At 37.9% G+C, this 15,731-nt stretch overlaps 1 protein-coding gene across 1 annotated transcript in view; it reads left to right on the top strand.

The window, feature by feature from the left end:
* The window catches only part of DENND5A (DENN domain containing 5A), a 55,629-nt gene that overhangs the window by 22,353 nt on the left and 17,545 nt on the right, over positions 1–15,731 (top strand). The window contains exons 4-11 of the mRNA XM_009288805.2: positions 1,117–1,434; positions 4,254–4,469; positions 5,393–5,627; positions 6,094–6,244; positions 6,883–6,976; positions 10,093–10,224; positions 12,066–12,218; positions 15,438–15,522. Coding sequence (XP_009287080.1) covers positions 1,117–1,434; positions 4,254–4,469; positions 5,393–5,627; positions 6,094–6,244; positions 6,883–6,976; positions 10,093–10,224; positions 12,066–12,218; positions 15,438–15,522 — 1,384 coding nt within the window. The remainder of the gene's footprint in view (positions 1–1,116; positions 1,435–4,253; positions 4,470–5,392; positions 5,628–6,093; positions 6,245–6,882; positions 6,977–10,092; positions 10,225–12,065; positions 12,219–15,437; positions 15,523–15,731) is intronic.

Below are 15,731 nucleotides of genomic sequence, written 5' to 3'. Positions count from 1 at the left end.
GGGAGGTTTAGATTGGATGTAAGGAAATCTTTCTTTACTGAAAGAGTGGTGAAACATTGGAACAGGCTGCCCAGGGGAGGGAGTCCCCATCCCTGGGGGTATTTAAAAGACGTGTAGATGAGGTGCTTACATGGTTTAGATTGGATGTAAGGAAAAATTTCTTTACTGAAAGAGTGGTGAAACTATGATTCTATGATTCTAATTCTGCAGTGAAGAAAAACTGAAATGCTTCTACAGAAAAACAATGTTTCTTCTGTATACTTAACTTTCCAAGCAGGTTTCCCACATGAATGGGGTTCTTGCTGTGAAGTATGTAATTATGTAAAGTTAGGAAACCATTTGTTACAGATTTTGTATTGCAGAAGCCAAAAGGGGAAACCACCCCCTCACCAAATATAGGGTGAGGTAAATCCTTGAAAGATGTATAGCTTCTTTTGATGTTGTTGTGGAAGCCACATAGGTGGTTTTCTTTCTTTTCTTTTTTTTTTTTTCTCGGTCTTTTTTGATGGTAAATGAGATAAATGGAGATTGGAACAGGAAAACAGAATTCAAACTAGTTCAATTCATTTTTCCCCTTGGAAACAAACTTCTAAACTTGTGAAAGGAATTGCCTTAGTTCTCAAGTTGCTTACAAAAAAGAGAAGATAACTTTATTGCAGCTTCTGCAATATCAGTACAGCTTTTAGAATGGAATTTGCCAAATCTCTTAGAGGAGCAGATTGATAACCTGAGCAACAGGCAGTCACCTGCATACGTATGCACGTGTATAAAATAGTGTTGCAAATATCCTGTAATTAAAATCTAGCTGTATGTGTATGAAAAAATTTGCACATCTGTACCTAATATATGCTACAATCTCTTTTGTACCTAGTAAACAACTTTAGTGTCTTTCTTAGTTACCTCCTTGAAAGACCTGGAAATGTAGGCCTTGTGCTGCTTTCTTCAAAGCCAACCAACCAGTTCAGTTATGGTTGGGGCAAGTCTGTTTTACAAAATAACCAAACACATGCAAATGTATTTGAATCTTTTAATAAGCACAAAACCCAAAGATGAATAAAACATGACCCTTGTGCTTAGTGATATTGTAATGGTATCCTGTTCTAAATTAAATCCCAGGCTAACCTGTGCTTTGTGGATGTAGACAACCATTTCATCGAGCTGCCAGAAGACTTACCCCAGTTCCCAAATAAACTTGAGTTCATTCAGGAAATTTCAGAGATACTAACGGCTTTTGGAATTCCACCTGAGGGAAACCTTCACTGCAGTGAAAGTGCCTCCAAGATGAAGAGCCTCAGAGCATGTGACCTAGTTTCTGATAAAAGAAATGGGAACATAGCAGGATCACCTTTGAATTCGTATGAGCTGCTAAAGGAAAATGAAACTATTGCAAGACTCCAAGCACTTGTTAAAAGAACAGGTGTGAGTCTAGAAAAGGTAAGCTATGAAATTATCTGCACTGTCTCTCGACCTGCAGTAGCAGGTGGTCTGAAGTCATGGCCCAAAGACTCTGTCTGTCTTCACTAGAAAGAACTTTATGTTAACATGCTCACAAACCTTGTGGACATCTGTAGAGACAAGGGCAAGCTGGGGGGAGAGGGGGAGTGGGGTTTAACCCCACAACATCTAGGGAAACCTTTGGCTATCCCCCAAGTGTTTCTTTGCCAAGATAATATGTTTAAAAATACAGCTTGCCTTGTTTATTCTTGGTTTTAAGATATATTCTGAATTTACACCACTTTCTTATGATTTACGTGGCTAAAACTGATGTCCAGATAATCCTGAAGTTGGAATCCAGTCTCGGTTTCTATAGGTATCTTTCTTTCTCATTGTGTGTAGAGTATGTATAATTTTACTTGTATATAATATGCTTGCCATAGGGACACTGTGATGCTTTTTTCTGGCTGATGTTGTAAAGTGCATTAGTGTCTGATTCCCAGTGTTGTCCCGAACGCAGGCTTGTTACCCGGTGCACAATGCCAATTTACACACCAAGGCGAGGCATTTCCGTTTCTTTTATTCCAGTTTGCGCAAAGTAGGGAGCTAGGTGGTAGCCCACAAAAGAGTAGCTCTCCGATTATCAAAACTTCACACTATTTATACTCTATTACCTATTGGTTAAATGATTCTCTTGCTTCTTATGCTAATTAGTCCGCATGCTCAGCCTTTCTCTTCTTTTGGGTCAGAGGGTTTCTTGAGTCGGTGGTCATGATCTCCCCTTGTCGGAATTAGCTCTCCTTCACCTTTCGGTGACGCTTCGGCTGTTGCAGCCAAATTCCTGTGGTTTTGCTGATAAAACAAGTTATCTCCTAACAGCCTGGTTTATACAAGCCAAGATGCCCTGTTTGTCCAGGATGTGTCTGATTTATCTCCCTTGGATTAGATGCCATGCCAAGTATTTTACTTCGAACCTCCCTGGCCTTGAATAGTTAACAATGCACTGGACAAAATAATTGCAACATTGATCAATGGCAGCCTTCTGCAAACTTACATCACCAGCAAGTGAATGTGCACAGCTCATGGTGACCCTGATTGGATTTTTTTTGGGCGATCAGAACTGGGGAAAAAATTTTTTGCCCTTTTTGAAGAAAAGGTGTTACCTGAAAGACCACTGTGGGTTTTTTGAGCCTTTGTGGAATGGAATGAAGATTTCCTCAGCAAAGGTTTTATTTCTTGCATGTTTATGTTATCTTGACCAGTTCTTCATTGCTGAGTCTGATTCCTACCTGTGTGACTGTAACTTGGGCTACAGGTGGGGCCAGAGATAGAAATTGTGTGACCTACAATAGGTTGGGGAGGAGAGCCGCTTTGTGGGGAGGGAGCTGTAGGGGGGTTACAAGAAGAAGTGTTTGGTTACTAGACAGGATTAGATGCTCAAATTAGCTGTGTTCCTCTTCTCAAGTTTTTCTTTTGCATTGTTTTCTTCTTGTTCAGGGGAAAATTGGTAAGAAGCTTTTGTTCTTTTGCTGAATGGATTGGGAAGTGATGGGAGAAATACAGGTCTTTTTTAATTTCTTGTAAGTTTTTGCACATTTAGGCCTTTCTACTCTGTGCTTTCTTCCATAGTAGTTAAAGTCCCATTTGACTAGCCTTTTTTGTGATGATAGGAGTATCATCACAACTGTCATAACTGTCAAAACACACATCATAACTGTCAAAATTTTCTCAAATACTTAAATAATTGAAAAAACCTGCTTAATACCAAATATCCAATGAATGGAGAATGTATAGATGCCAAGTGCTACTTATGGGATGCAGTTAGAAATGGCTGAATAGCAGAGCTCTCTCTAGCAGAGAGCATGGCTATAGGATGCTATTTATAGCTGGCCTTGGAGTGCTATAACCAAGGTGCTTTAAGAAGCATGGGACAGCTGCAGCAACTGCATCATTGTGCAGATGTTGTAAGCTCTAGATATTATGTCTATAATAATAGACATAATATTATGTCTATAATATAATCACGTAATTTGTGTGGCAGTGCCTCTTACAATAATTAACAAAGGCAGGGGTAGCAAATGTGTATTCAAAATAGTGCATGAATGCTTGTGGCTTTGAATTTTTTTTTTTTCTTCTAAATACTCAAGTCCTATCAAAACCAGTATGAATTGAATATCTGAATCTCATATTGCTGTTTCCATAAATCTTAGCCCATGCGTTAACTGAAAATGCATTTTATTTCATTGAAGACTACTCTGGGCTGTGTAGTGATGAATTCTGCATTACACTGCTAAGGACTTAAGTTAAAGGAAATTGGCTACTAGACATGCACAGCTGCTTTTTACTGTGCGTTTCTGTCTTCATTTGAAAGCTGGTATGTATTGAACTGTAACAGTACTAAATCTGGACTTGTATTACACCAGACAGAAATATGTATTTGCCTAACATGCAAGGGTAGTAAAAACCCCTAAAAAGCCTATGCAGGTGATTAAAAGGGTAAAAGAAAGTAAATTAAGTATATGGCATACGTGGGCATGTATATGGTTATTATCTATCCTTTTTTAATCTATATCCAGTGCAACCAGTACTAAAGTAGGTTATGGTTTATTATTGAAATTAGAGCTTTTATAGACAAAGGTTTCTTTCTAGATTTTTTTTATCTTGCTGTTCTATTACAGTGCTTGAAACTGTAAGTAATTTTTTTTTATTGGAATATTGACTTGAGGAGTAGCAGTTGAATGGCAGGTTAAGATCTTGTATACCTAGAATACCTGACAAAGCAACAATACACATTTTTTTTTGTTCCCTTACTTTCTCAGTTGGAGGTGCGAGAGGAGACGAGTAGCAAAAAAGATCTTAAAATTCAGTGTGATGAAGAAGAATTCAAGATTTACCAGCTGAACATTCAAATCCGTGAGGTTTTTGCCAACCGCTTTACACAAATGTTTGCAGATTATGAAGTATTTGTCATTCAACCCAGTCAGGACAAGGAATCTTGGTTTACAAACAGGGAACAGATGCAAAACTTTGATAAAGTAAGTTGTAATAAGATATGTCAATGTGAAAACTAAAACAGTATTAAAACCTAAGACTTTGTTTATTGGGCCATAAAGTGGAAAACAGTACTGTCAAAATTGTAATTTCTTCCTTAAATTTCAGTGTTCCCAAAAAAAGTCACATCTTGTATATTATGTGGAAAAATATATACATAAACGCACTTAGAGAGAGATAAAAATACTCTTTCAAGGATACCGTAGAAAAATACAGATTGCTGTAGAAAAATAGCTTAGAAAGCCTGTAAATCTTTTAAGGTTAAATATTACTAGTGAAAATGATTTTTTTTTTAATTTTTTTTTTTTTAACTAGAGGAATTGCTGAATGTGTTAATGGATAAAGCCATGACCCCACACAACACTTACGTACATGTGTACCAAATGTATCCCTAGCTCTTTTCTAGGGAAACACAAGACCCAGTTCTTCAAATTTTACTGCTGTCTTCTTTACTGGAGATGAGATATTTGTCAGCAGGATAATTTATGTGGGTGAAGATTATGTTGCAGCACTGCCTGCTAAAATGCTAATCTGATTCCCATCAAATCGTATGAAAAGACTCCCATCAACTTCATAAGCTTTGAGCCCAGCCAGAAGTACATAATATCCACACCTGCAGTACTGTTGTTGTGGTTTGCTGGGATTCTGTTGAAATTTTTAGAAAATTAAGGAAATGCTAAAATCACAGTTTAATAATTATTGTGCTGTGTAGTAGGTAATTGTCATGAAACTGAAGATTTCATATAGACTGCCTGTTTCAGAGATAGAATTGGTTTGTGTAATAAAACTAGGCTTTAAGTGGCACCAAAGCACTCTAGTACATCCTTGATTAGAAAAGTTGGTGCTTTTGGTGTATGTATCTCTCTCTGCAGACTCCCAAACACTCTTACCTCTTCTTGTCTGCTAGGCATCTTTCTTGTCGGACCAGCCTGAACCTTACTTGCCTTTCCTCTCAAGATTCCTGGAGACCCAAATGTTTGCATCTTTTATTGACAATAAGATTATGTGCCACGATGAAGATGATAAAGACCCTGTTCTAAGAGTATTTGATTCTAGAGTGGATAAAATTAGGCTGCTAAATGTTAGGACGCCAACTCTGCGCACATCTATGTATCAAAAGTGCACAACCGTTGATGAGGCTGGTAAGAGTAATAAGCCGCTTTCTTGACACTTAAGAAAATACAACTAGTCAGTGCTGTTTGTTGTAGACGTTAGGTTAAAGTTAAGTTACAATTCATGCTTTGAAACCTCAAAAAAAAAAAAAAAAGACCAAAAAAGCTGAGATGTAAAGCTTAAGTGGGGAACTAAATGTTACATAGCAAGCGGAGATGTGAGATAAAATTAATGTAAAGTTTAATTGAACTCAGCTGTTTTCCTGCATGCTTTGTGTGAAAAATGTTTGAGCTTAAGATGATAAACATTTTTCTCCTTTTGGTGTCAGTGCTTTGATATTAAATAAACTCTTGTACTAGTGTACCTGTTGGGGTCAGTAAGAAACTTCCACCTCCTCTCTTAAATTTGAGATCCACTTTTAGCTGAGGATGTATGATTATAGATACATATCTGAATAAGACACCTTTAAAAAAATTAACTTTCTTACTATTTCAGAGAAATCTATTGAATTAAGGCTAGCAAAAATAGATCACACTGCAGTCCACCCACACTTGCTGGACATGAAAATTGGACAAGGGAAATACGAGCTTGGATTTTTTCCCAAGCTTCAGTCTGATGTTTTATCCACTGGACCAGCGAGTAACAAGTGAGTAAGCTAGGACAACAGGTGCTGGATCTTGGCGAGATCTATAGGATGGTACTAAAGCAGAGACACTAGAAAGCAAATCCAGTATCTTTTTTTTTTCTTTTTTTTTTAAGTGAGAAAAATCAGATGATGTGGGTGGGTTGTGTGTGGTGGGTTTTTCTTCTGTTTCTTGTGGTTTTTTTTTTCTTAAAAATCTGGACTTCCAGAAGCAAATTGACTTAAAGCCCTATTATGTTTGTGGTTATAGTCGATGTACTTTGAGTTACTCATAACTACTGTCGATATAAAAGCAGCTTTCCTAATTGAATCTCAGTTAAGAGCTAGCAAATATTTTAGGATATCTTCTTATAAAAACTTCGAAGGAAGAAGAAAAAGGTGTAAATTGTAACTGGGTATCATAAAAGAATGGAAAAATACAAAGCAAGTGTATGTGATCTAATTTTCTGAAATCCTTTGGTTGCCCAATGTTGGATTCTTCTATAGAGAGTCTTTGTGTGTATTTGCAGCTGCACTTTGTCTGATGTAATTGATGTCGACTTGTTCAATATACAATAAGAGAGAAACTTCTTATTTCCCCCATTGCCGCTCCCCTTCACCTAACTCTTGACATTTGCTTAATAATATTCCTCCATCTCTAGGTGGACAAAGAGAAATGCTCCTGCACAGTGGAGGCGGAAGGACAGACAGAAGCAACACACAGAGCACCTGCGTCTTGACAATGATCAGAGAGAGGTGAAAACTGTTCAACTATAGAGATCTGATTTTTTTTTTTTCCCCTAATTGCATGAATAATGCTCTGTAGCCTTTATGAAATATCTAGACAGTTACTTGCAGTCCGTCTCTCTCTCCCTTATTTGTGTTTAATACAAATGAAGTTCCTGGTCCTTAGCAGGCCAAAAATACTTAGTTTACTTATTCTAAAAGTTATGCCATTTTTACCCCCTCTCAGGACAAAATTATTTCATCCCATGTATAGGAGAGTTCCCTGAAAATGTCATCATTTGTTTGAAAGTTTGGAGAAAAAAAAAAAAAAAAAAAGGGAGTGGGGGGGAAGGGAGGAATTAAATCTTAACAGTTTTTAGCCATCTATTTCCTGTCTCTAACTTTGTCACCCTATGCTTCTTTAATATATTTGATGGAGGAAAGATAACCACCTCCAGAGAGTGATTAATTTCATCCTAAAACCAGAAGCATTGCCTTTTGGCAAATAAAAGAAGACTTAAGGTGGCAAATTGACACACAACCTCATGCTAAGGTGGGAATGTGAACCCCACCCATACTGTCAGGTTTGCGTCTGCCTGTTTTTACACAGCACAGTCTGATGCTGATTTACCCACCTTCTGAACTGATAACTTTTCTCACCAGTGCTTCTACAGCTGACACGGTTATTCTTGTGGTGAAGGGATTTTTGAAAGATCTGGGTGATGTGAACTAATTACAGTACAATTTCTGATTCATATGATACAGACTGCAGACTGTTACACCAGGTGTTGATTTACGGGTAATTCCAAGAATAATCTGGTTTAAAATATCAGAATTCATTTTTTTTGTTTAGTAACCTCAGAGCTTTACTCTTGTTTAAATGTATGTTGTTCACTGAAGACAATATTTTCTTGTCTTGTTAAATATCTTCAGAAAAGCTTCATTTGGAATTTTAAAGTAGTCTTGTGTCTGTTAGGTTAGTGATGTCAAAATCAAATATCTTTGTCTGTCCAGTTTACTCTTTTATGGTAGTGATGAGTTTAATTGCCTTTCCAGTGTACTCATTTCCAGAATTTTCTCACTGGTTTGTTAAAATTTTGTTGAAGTGTAGTGTCATCTATGTCATCCATAACCATGTAATAGAAGAATGTCTGCATAATAAAAAAAGCTACGAGTAGTTTCTGGCTTTGACATGTTCCATATGCTCAGATAACTCTAAGTAAAAAGTACTTTAGAAGTAACAGAAGTGAAGAATAGTTGATTTGTAATATCAATATTGCTTTTAACAATTATGATGTTTAGCACATGTAAACTTCTGAGATTTCAACGAGGTAATTACAAAGGCAAAAATCTACCTCTAGTCTCTGGGGTTTTTTGTTTGTTTTGTTTTTTAACTGACTCTTCACATGTTGATTATCCTATGGGAGTTATTCTGTCACACGAGGCAAATAATTTCTGAGGAATAAAAATTAGAAATACATGCTCAGGTGAGGGTACCAACTGCCAGGTTAATCTGTGCTGATGTTTTAGGGTTTTATGCTGTACCTTGTTGATTATATAATACTGATTGGATGTTGATGCCGTCTCCCAGGTGAACCAGAGACTTTCCTATTAAGTCTGAAAGAATGGGGAGGGAGGCCTTTGAGATGAACACTGGGGATCAGGCTGAGCAGGAGGCAGTGGTTTCAAAGTGCAGTATTGTGAGTCTTAGACAAATTGAAGCTTTGGGGCAGCCAACAAAAATCTGTGGAATTGAGACTTAGTGGCTTTTAACTTGCAAGTATTTGTGCCCAGCGGAGGGCAGAGTTTACACCAATCCAATGATTGAACGCCATCTTTTCTTTTTTCCTTTCAGCTTCATTACTTAAGAATTTATTTTTATGCTGAGTGCTTGGGAGTTCTGCATTGTATTATGTGTTCACTGTTTTCCTTTTCTGTTTTGCATGCTTGCTTTTATTACTTCATATGTTCTTACTACTTTTCGCTTTACATGGTCTGCTTGGCTTTTTGCTACCAACTTGTCCTGCCAGCACCTGGACTTTTCCATGTCAGAGCTTCAGTTGCAGTTATGTTTAGACTGGGACCAGCATGATTGGCCCTTCATGCCCTCTATAAAATCTGTGTCAGAGCATTATCTGGTATGTCCAATGTACAATATGACTGTAATCGTAGTTCTGGATAGATGCATAATTAAATGTATGTATCATAACTGCTAGTGCAAAGCTGATGGGGAAGGTGTGGTTTTCCTCTTTGCAAAGATCATATCATGTTTGATAAACCTGTCTGTTCACTGAATTTTCAGTTGGTCATTATTTCAGTATAAGCTAGAGAAGTTACCTGTTAATCTGAAATATGTACTAATTGTGAGTATTCTGTCAGTGCCTGTACAGGACTTCCTCTTTATCACTTATTCACAGTTAGCTGTGCCCCAACCAATCTGTGATCCCCTGTCTTTCGAAACATTTGTCAAATTATTCTTGTCTCTGAGGTGAAAACAGTGGCAACTCCTTGATGGCAGTAACAGGAGCAGAAAAGCTCTTTCAAGTATAGTGAGTTCAGGAAATTATTTTGCTCAAAAATGCAGATGGTTCACAGCTGAGAGCTGTTAGTAGCATTTTGCAGCTGCTTCCTGAAAGACTGGGGGGGTGGGTAAGAAACAGGAGATCTGCAGGAATGCAGGGCATAGCACAGATCTCAGATGTTGTCAAGCTCCAGGCAAAGTTTTCTTCCAGTCCCCATGTAGACCAGTCTGCCATTTGAATAGTCTTGGTCTGGGTAATTATTACAAACTTTCATTTTATATGAAAAAATAACAAGACAATTCTCAGTGGTGGAGTGAGTAATTGACTCTCTATGCATCTAAATATCCTTGGCAGTTTGTATTGTGTTTTTGTTACTCAGCAATGTGTGTTCTAATACTAGATAGGCAACGTAAATGGGTATTTGATCTCCAGTGAAATAGTACCTTAAGCGTCTCAGCCCAGTATAATGCTGGATATGAAAAGGGGCCTTTTCTGAAAGGGGATCTGATCCTTTCCTCCACATTGCATGGGGTGGATTATAAAGTTAAGTTTATCCTTTTCTCTTGGCAAAGTAGTCTCACTTGCACTTTTATCTGTATTTGTCAATTTTCTACCCCAATACAGAAGTATATCCAAGAAGCCAGGAATCTGGGCAGCACTATTCGGCAGCCCAAACTGTCTAACCTCTCTCCATCGGTAATTGCACAAACAAACTGGAAGTTTGTAGAAGGCTTGTTGAAGGAATGCCGAAATAAGGTAATACAGAGAATATTTCTGCTCTCTTGCACCTCATATCCATCCTTTATGGACCATTTCTTGGCCAATATGTTCGAACCCCCCTCTTCCGCCATCTGTTTCTGCTTTATATGTATAAAGATTTTTGTGTGGTATCCATATAAAGGTTTTTGCATGGTAGTGAGAAATTCATGAAGAGATAACATATTTAGAAATTCTGCAACGAGTGGAAACTTTATCAAGCAGATTTATGATAGAGAATGTAAAATGATAGAAAGAGATTGAATATTCTGATGGGTCTTTATCATCCCGCTGCCCATGTCTGTTATAGCTAATTTCAGTTATCACTAATGAGACTATACTATTTCAACAAGAGTGAATATTCCAAAAGAGGAGGTGGAAACATATTTAGAAATTCTGCAACGAGTGGAAACTTTATCAAGCAGATTTATGATAGAGAATGTAAAATGATAGAAAGAGATTGAATATTCTGATGGGTCTTTATCATCCCGCTGCCCATGTCTGTTATAGCTAATTTCAGTTATCACTAATGAGACTATACTATTTCAACAAGAGTGAATATTCCAAAAGAGGAGGTTGTGGTGAAAATGCAGGAGCTTTTCTCATAACTAAAGCAAGTGGGTTAACAAACTTCTGAAACGTAAGTTTTTAAGCACTTAATGAAGAAATTTGGCATTGGTTTGTAGACTTGCTTCACCAGTATATATTTGACAATATATTCATCTGAACTAAATGTTAATGTTTATACTAACACAGTAAAGAGAATAATTATTAAATAGACGCATTCTTGCCTTAAGTCAGTGGAGGTAATATAGCAATTGTATACAACTTTTTGTAAAACCATGTTTAATACATGCATCTACTTCTGATTTCACTTTAGTTTTCTGTATGTATGAAACGTCCAAATAATCCCCTTCACTTAATAGAGGCATATGACAGTGAAAATCCTTGAAGATAGACTTGATTCTTTCACTGTGGGAATGCAACTCTAGGGAATGTAGTGAGCCTGCTGTTAGCAGAGAGGGAAATTGCCAGGGGAGGTGAGGAGAAGAAGCTAGAGACTAAGTTAGAGTTTTTTGTCTCAACTAAGACTGTGCATAGGTGCCTAAGGGAGTATTACTCATTTGAGAGCTAGTCTAGAATAGCAACAAAGATGAAAAAATGTGTAAGAGATGAGCAGAAGTGATTCCCTAGTCATTTTTCCCTCCAGGTAGATATATGATGAATATATTGTGACTGGGAAACTAGGAGTTGGTGAGAGCTTTATTGACCAGTATGAAATTGTGCACGTTTTAGGAGAATGTGGCTCATCGGGGAAACTCAAGAGATGTACTCCAGAATGCATTTAGTTTAAATGCAGATACCCTTTTGACAGAACAGGGTCTCACAGGAATGACGTATCCCCCTGCTACTTGGAAGCACTTGTGCACGTTCACCTCCCCTGGGAGGAGGTGGACATAGCATGCTGATCCCAGTCCAGCACTCACCAGGCTGCAGAAACACCCGAGCCTGCCTTACTGTTGGGCCTCTAGCTTGCCAGTGTGTGGCCTGCTGTTCCCTTTGTTGGGGTTACTCTGTGGAGGCTTATGTGCCTGTTTGCAAGCCCCTTGTTAGAAAGATGGAAGAGGCTGTAAAGTGATCAACACTGGTGCTGCCGTGGCTTGAAAAACAGGGATAAAAAAAATGCAGTCTTGCACTAGCTTCAGAAATACTGCATACACCCAGTTATTCTGCCGCATCTTTGCTATCGTGTGCTTCCTTGTTGGTTATTTAAAAAGTGTAAGTGATCTTGGAAGTTCCCGCGGAAAGAATTAACTCTCTTTTGCCTTGTCCTTTTTGAGACCAAGAGGATGTTGGTTGAAAAAATGGGTCGAGAAGCTGTGGAGCTAGGTCATGGTGAAGTGAATATCACTGGTGTAGAAGAGAATACCCTGATAGCCAGTCTGTGTGACCTCTTAGAAAGGATATGGAGCCACGGTCTGCAAGTCAAACAGGTGAGGAACAAATATTCCTGTATGTTGCAGAGCTCACTTTCCTAAAGTCAAGTTATGCTCTTCCTCTCTCCACTTTCAGAGGATACCTTTTGTGTGTATATAGACATGTTAAAATACTTGTGTCCTCCCATAGCCTTTTTAATGTCAGTTACTGCCCCCTTGTCTGTCTCCACTTTTTGCTGTGGGGTATGTACAAGTGCACAGGTAGATGTGTTCCACAGATGACTTCTTGGAAGACTTTCTTTCTGTTTAACCTGGGGTTTTTGGTTTGGTTTGTGGGGTTTGGTGATTTTTTTAATAGGATGGTAAATAAAAGTATTTCTGTGTTCTTATACTTTCATTATTGAAGTTGCATTAGGCTATAAGGCAGCGTATGCTAAAGGTACTGTCAATGGGATATGGTATGGGGAATTTGTTTTCATGAAGGAAAACTTAGTTTTTAAGAGTAAAACCCTTGCTATTTTGGTTCTTCCTGAGTGATGTAGGGATAGTTAAGTGATGTTTACAAGATCACTAGTTAGAGGTGGTGTTTTTCATATGAAATTAATAATTGTTTGTCGTGCTCTTCTGTTTGGAGTCGCTTGTGGGACTAGATGGAGTTTGGAAGGCCTTTATCCTTTCTTCCTCCTTTGTACAAAGGAATAGCAAGGCTTGGGGTTTTTACTTTTTTTTTTTTAGAATGATGTGCAGAATAAATGTACATAATCCAGACAACTGTAATTCAGTATCTCTGTTCCCAGCACCCAAGTGCCAGTGTTTAAATCTGCTCTCCTTCAAACTATATAGCAGTTCTCTATGTGAAGATTTATCATGTGATTCTCTCCCTTCCCTCTTGTATACCACTTAGGATAGAAGCTGTACTGCTTTCGTCTTAGAAGACAGAGCATCAGTATACTCTGCTTCAACTCAGATTTGGGCCTTTCAGACCACCAGACGGCCAACCCTACATAAGGTTAATGCTTTGGATTGATTGCAGATGTTGGCAAACAGTGCTGAACGGTGGAATAAATAGAGTGGTGGAATATAATAGAGGCCTGATGAAGGAAGTGCAGTGCATCTCATATTATGATCCACAGTTTAAAAAAAGAAAAAAAAGGCACCACCAATTCTCTGTGTGCTCTGGCCTTTATTAAATATGCAAAAGCCTGCTGTTTTATACATCGATTTTATTTTATTTTTCAATAATGAGCCAAGGAAGACTCTTCTTTCTCAATTGACCATAGTAATGAGGATGGCTTTCCTTCCGCCAATCCCTGCTTTTACCTCTTCCCTGCTGATGAACCTTGATAGTCCTACATTAGCTACCTACTGATTCTTCCACTGCAAAGTGAATCTACACCTTCCTTTGCCCAGAGCAATGCAGGAGAGTTGTCGGATGTAGGGTCTAATGACTGCAGTAGTCTGAACTTTCAGAAGGCTTTGGTTATTCCCTTGCCCATTCTCTGTCCCACTGCTTTCCTTAGGCTGTCTTCCTTTCCCTTATAGATACAGCTTGCATCATCATTGCTATTTGGTGAAGTTAAAGGAGAGTAACATGATGGTAAAGGAAGTGGGCAGATATATACTGCATGAGTTCTTACATTCATCATGATTGTTGACATCTATTTGCTGCAGGTTCCTTTGTTTGCTGCTTCATGTGATCTGTTGCAGTTCTCCTTGCCATGGCAGCTAGTTGCTGAACACTAGACTGTGTGTGCATGTGTGTGTTTATTGAGAGAAATGCCATTTTGGATGTAACTCTTCCCTGGTTGATATTTTTCATGCTCTCTTTTTATGTTTTTATAAGACTTGCAGTTTTGGCTTTCCATGTTGGATCTGTCAGGTACACACGAGGCATTGAGCTTCTCCGGATTTTTTTTTTTTTTTTATATCTTCACCACTGAATGCGTATTTTTAATAGATTTCTCTCAACACAGATGTTACAGACACTCTAGGCATTATCTTCTGGAGGCATGCCACTTCTGGAATAATCCCTCATGGTTGTTAGTTATTTATGTTAATTGTAGTGAGCTATAGGATTGAAGTGTTTAGAGATTTTTAAAGATAGTTTTTAAAAAAAATATTTCAGAGTTGAACCATAATTACTGCACCTCCAGGAAGGCACTTACATGATTTTAGATTACATTGATAGTGCTGAATTGACAACTGTTGCTTTACAGTCATGGTTTCTTTCTGCACAAAGTTGTAAATAAAAATATGGCTTTCTAATATGACTGCTTTTCTGAAATGCAGAATTGCTAAATCTTTACTGGGATTTCAAGTTAATATAATAATTTGGGAAGATGATAAGTAATACTAATTAATTTCCTCTGTAAGTAATTCCAATTAATGTGTTGGAGAGCCCCTGTTCAATTACTGCTGCCTTTCTGTGGCTTTGCAAGCTTTTGATTTACCATGCAGAATATTTTAGGATGAACTCAAGAATCTTTTTAGTTTGCCAGCAAAAGATTTCCTCACACTCTGCTTTAAGCCACCAGAGGTTTAAGAAAGCAACGTAATGAGCAAGGTGCACCTTTTAACATAATTTGACGGATTTATCTTGGCCTAAATACTACATCCCAAATTTTAACTTCTAAGTTGGTTTTATAATGTGTAGAGCTGGAGTATTCTTGCTGATAAGCTTTCGTTGTCCTCCTTGTGTTTTGGGTTGTCTTTTCTTAGTGTGTTTGTGATTATCCAAGTCCTTTGCTTGATGAAATTGAGGAGGGATCTTTTGCGGTTCTGAAAATTGACAGCATGCACCTATATCCCTGAATTATGCTGAAGGGAACAAGACTTGGTCTAGGTGTAAGATGGTTTACTCAGGCTGGCTCTGTATCTCTTGTCATTTCACTGCTGGAGAGGCAGGGAGGAAAAGACACATAGTACAGGTTACGGCCTCAGACTTAGAACTCTACTCACACATAGTGTTTTACAAGCCTTTAAATGTTTTCTTGTCATGTTAATGAACTATGAGAAATGAAGTTCAATTGACTTTTTCCTGTTACCAGAATCATTAGATCCCAGTATTTTGACTCTTCCTTTTCTTTCTCAACCTCTTTACAGTTCCTGAGCACCTCCAACTTGTGTCTCCTTTTTGGTTTTTACCAATGACTTTATAGGGAGAAACATACTTAAAGCAAGTTTTTATTATGGCTGATACTTTCAATGATGATTTAAACTTTCTTTTTATTCAGCTGAGAGTGATTTCTTTAACTAATTTTTTTTTTTAAATTTTAGGGAAAATCTGCTTTGTGGTCTCATCTGTTACACTACCTAGAAAACAGACAGCGAAAAACTACATCAGGCAGCTTCAGTACCTCAGGTAAGATTAGCTTCAGCTGGAAGATGATGATAAAAGCTATGAGTAAGAGCTGCTGCAGATTTGCACCATGCAGAGATTGTTTCCTTGAAAATATCCTTCACTCAATGTAACCGAATCAAGTATTCTATCTGCTACAGAATTAGAATCATAGAATCATTAAGGTTGGAAGAGACCTCTAAGATCATCGAGTCCAACCGTCAACACAACAC

This window comes from Aptenodytes forsteri, unplaced genomic scaffold (assembly GCF_000699145.1).
Source record: "Aptenodytes forsteri isolate BGI_AS27 unplaced genomic scaffold, ASM69914v1 Scaffold8, whole genome shotgun sequence".
Lineage (NCBI taxonomy): Eukaryota > Metazoa > Chordata > Aves > Sphenisciformes > Spheniscidae > Aptenodytes > Aptenodytes forsteri.
Note: the sequence above shows the minus strand (reverse complement) of the source record. Positions and strands in the feature narration are given on the sequence as shown.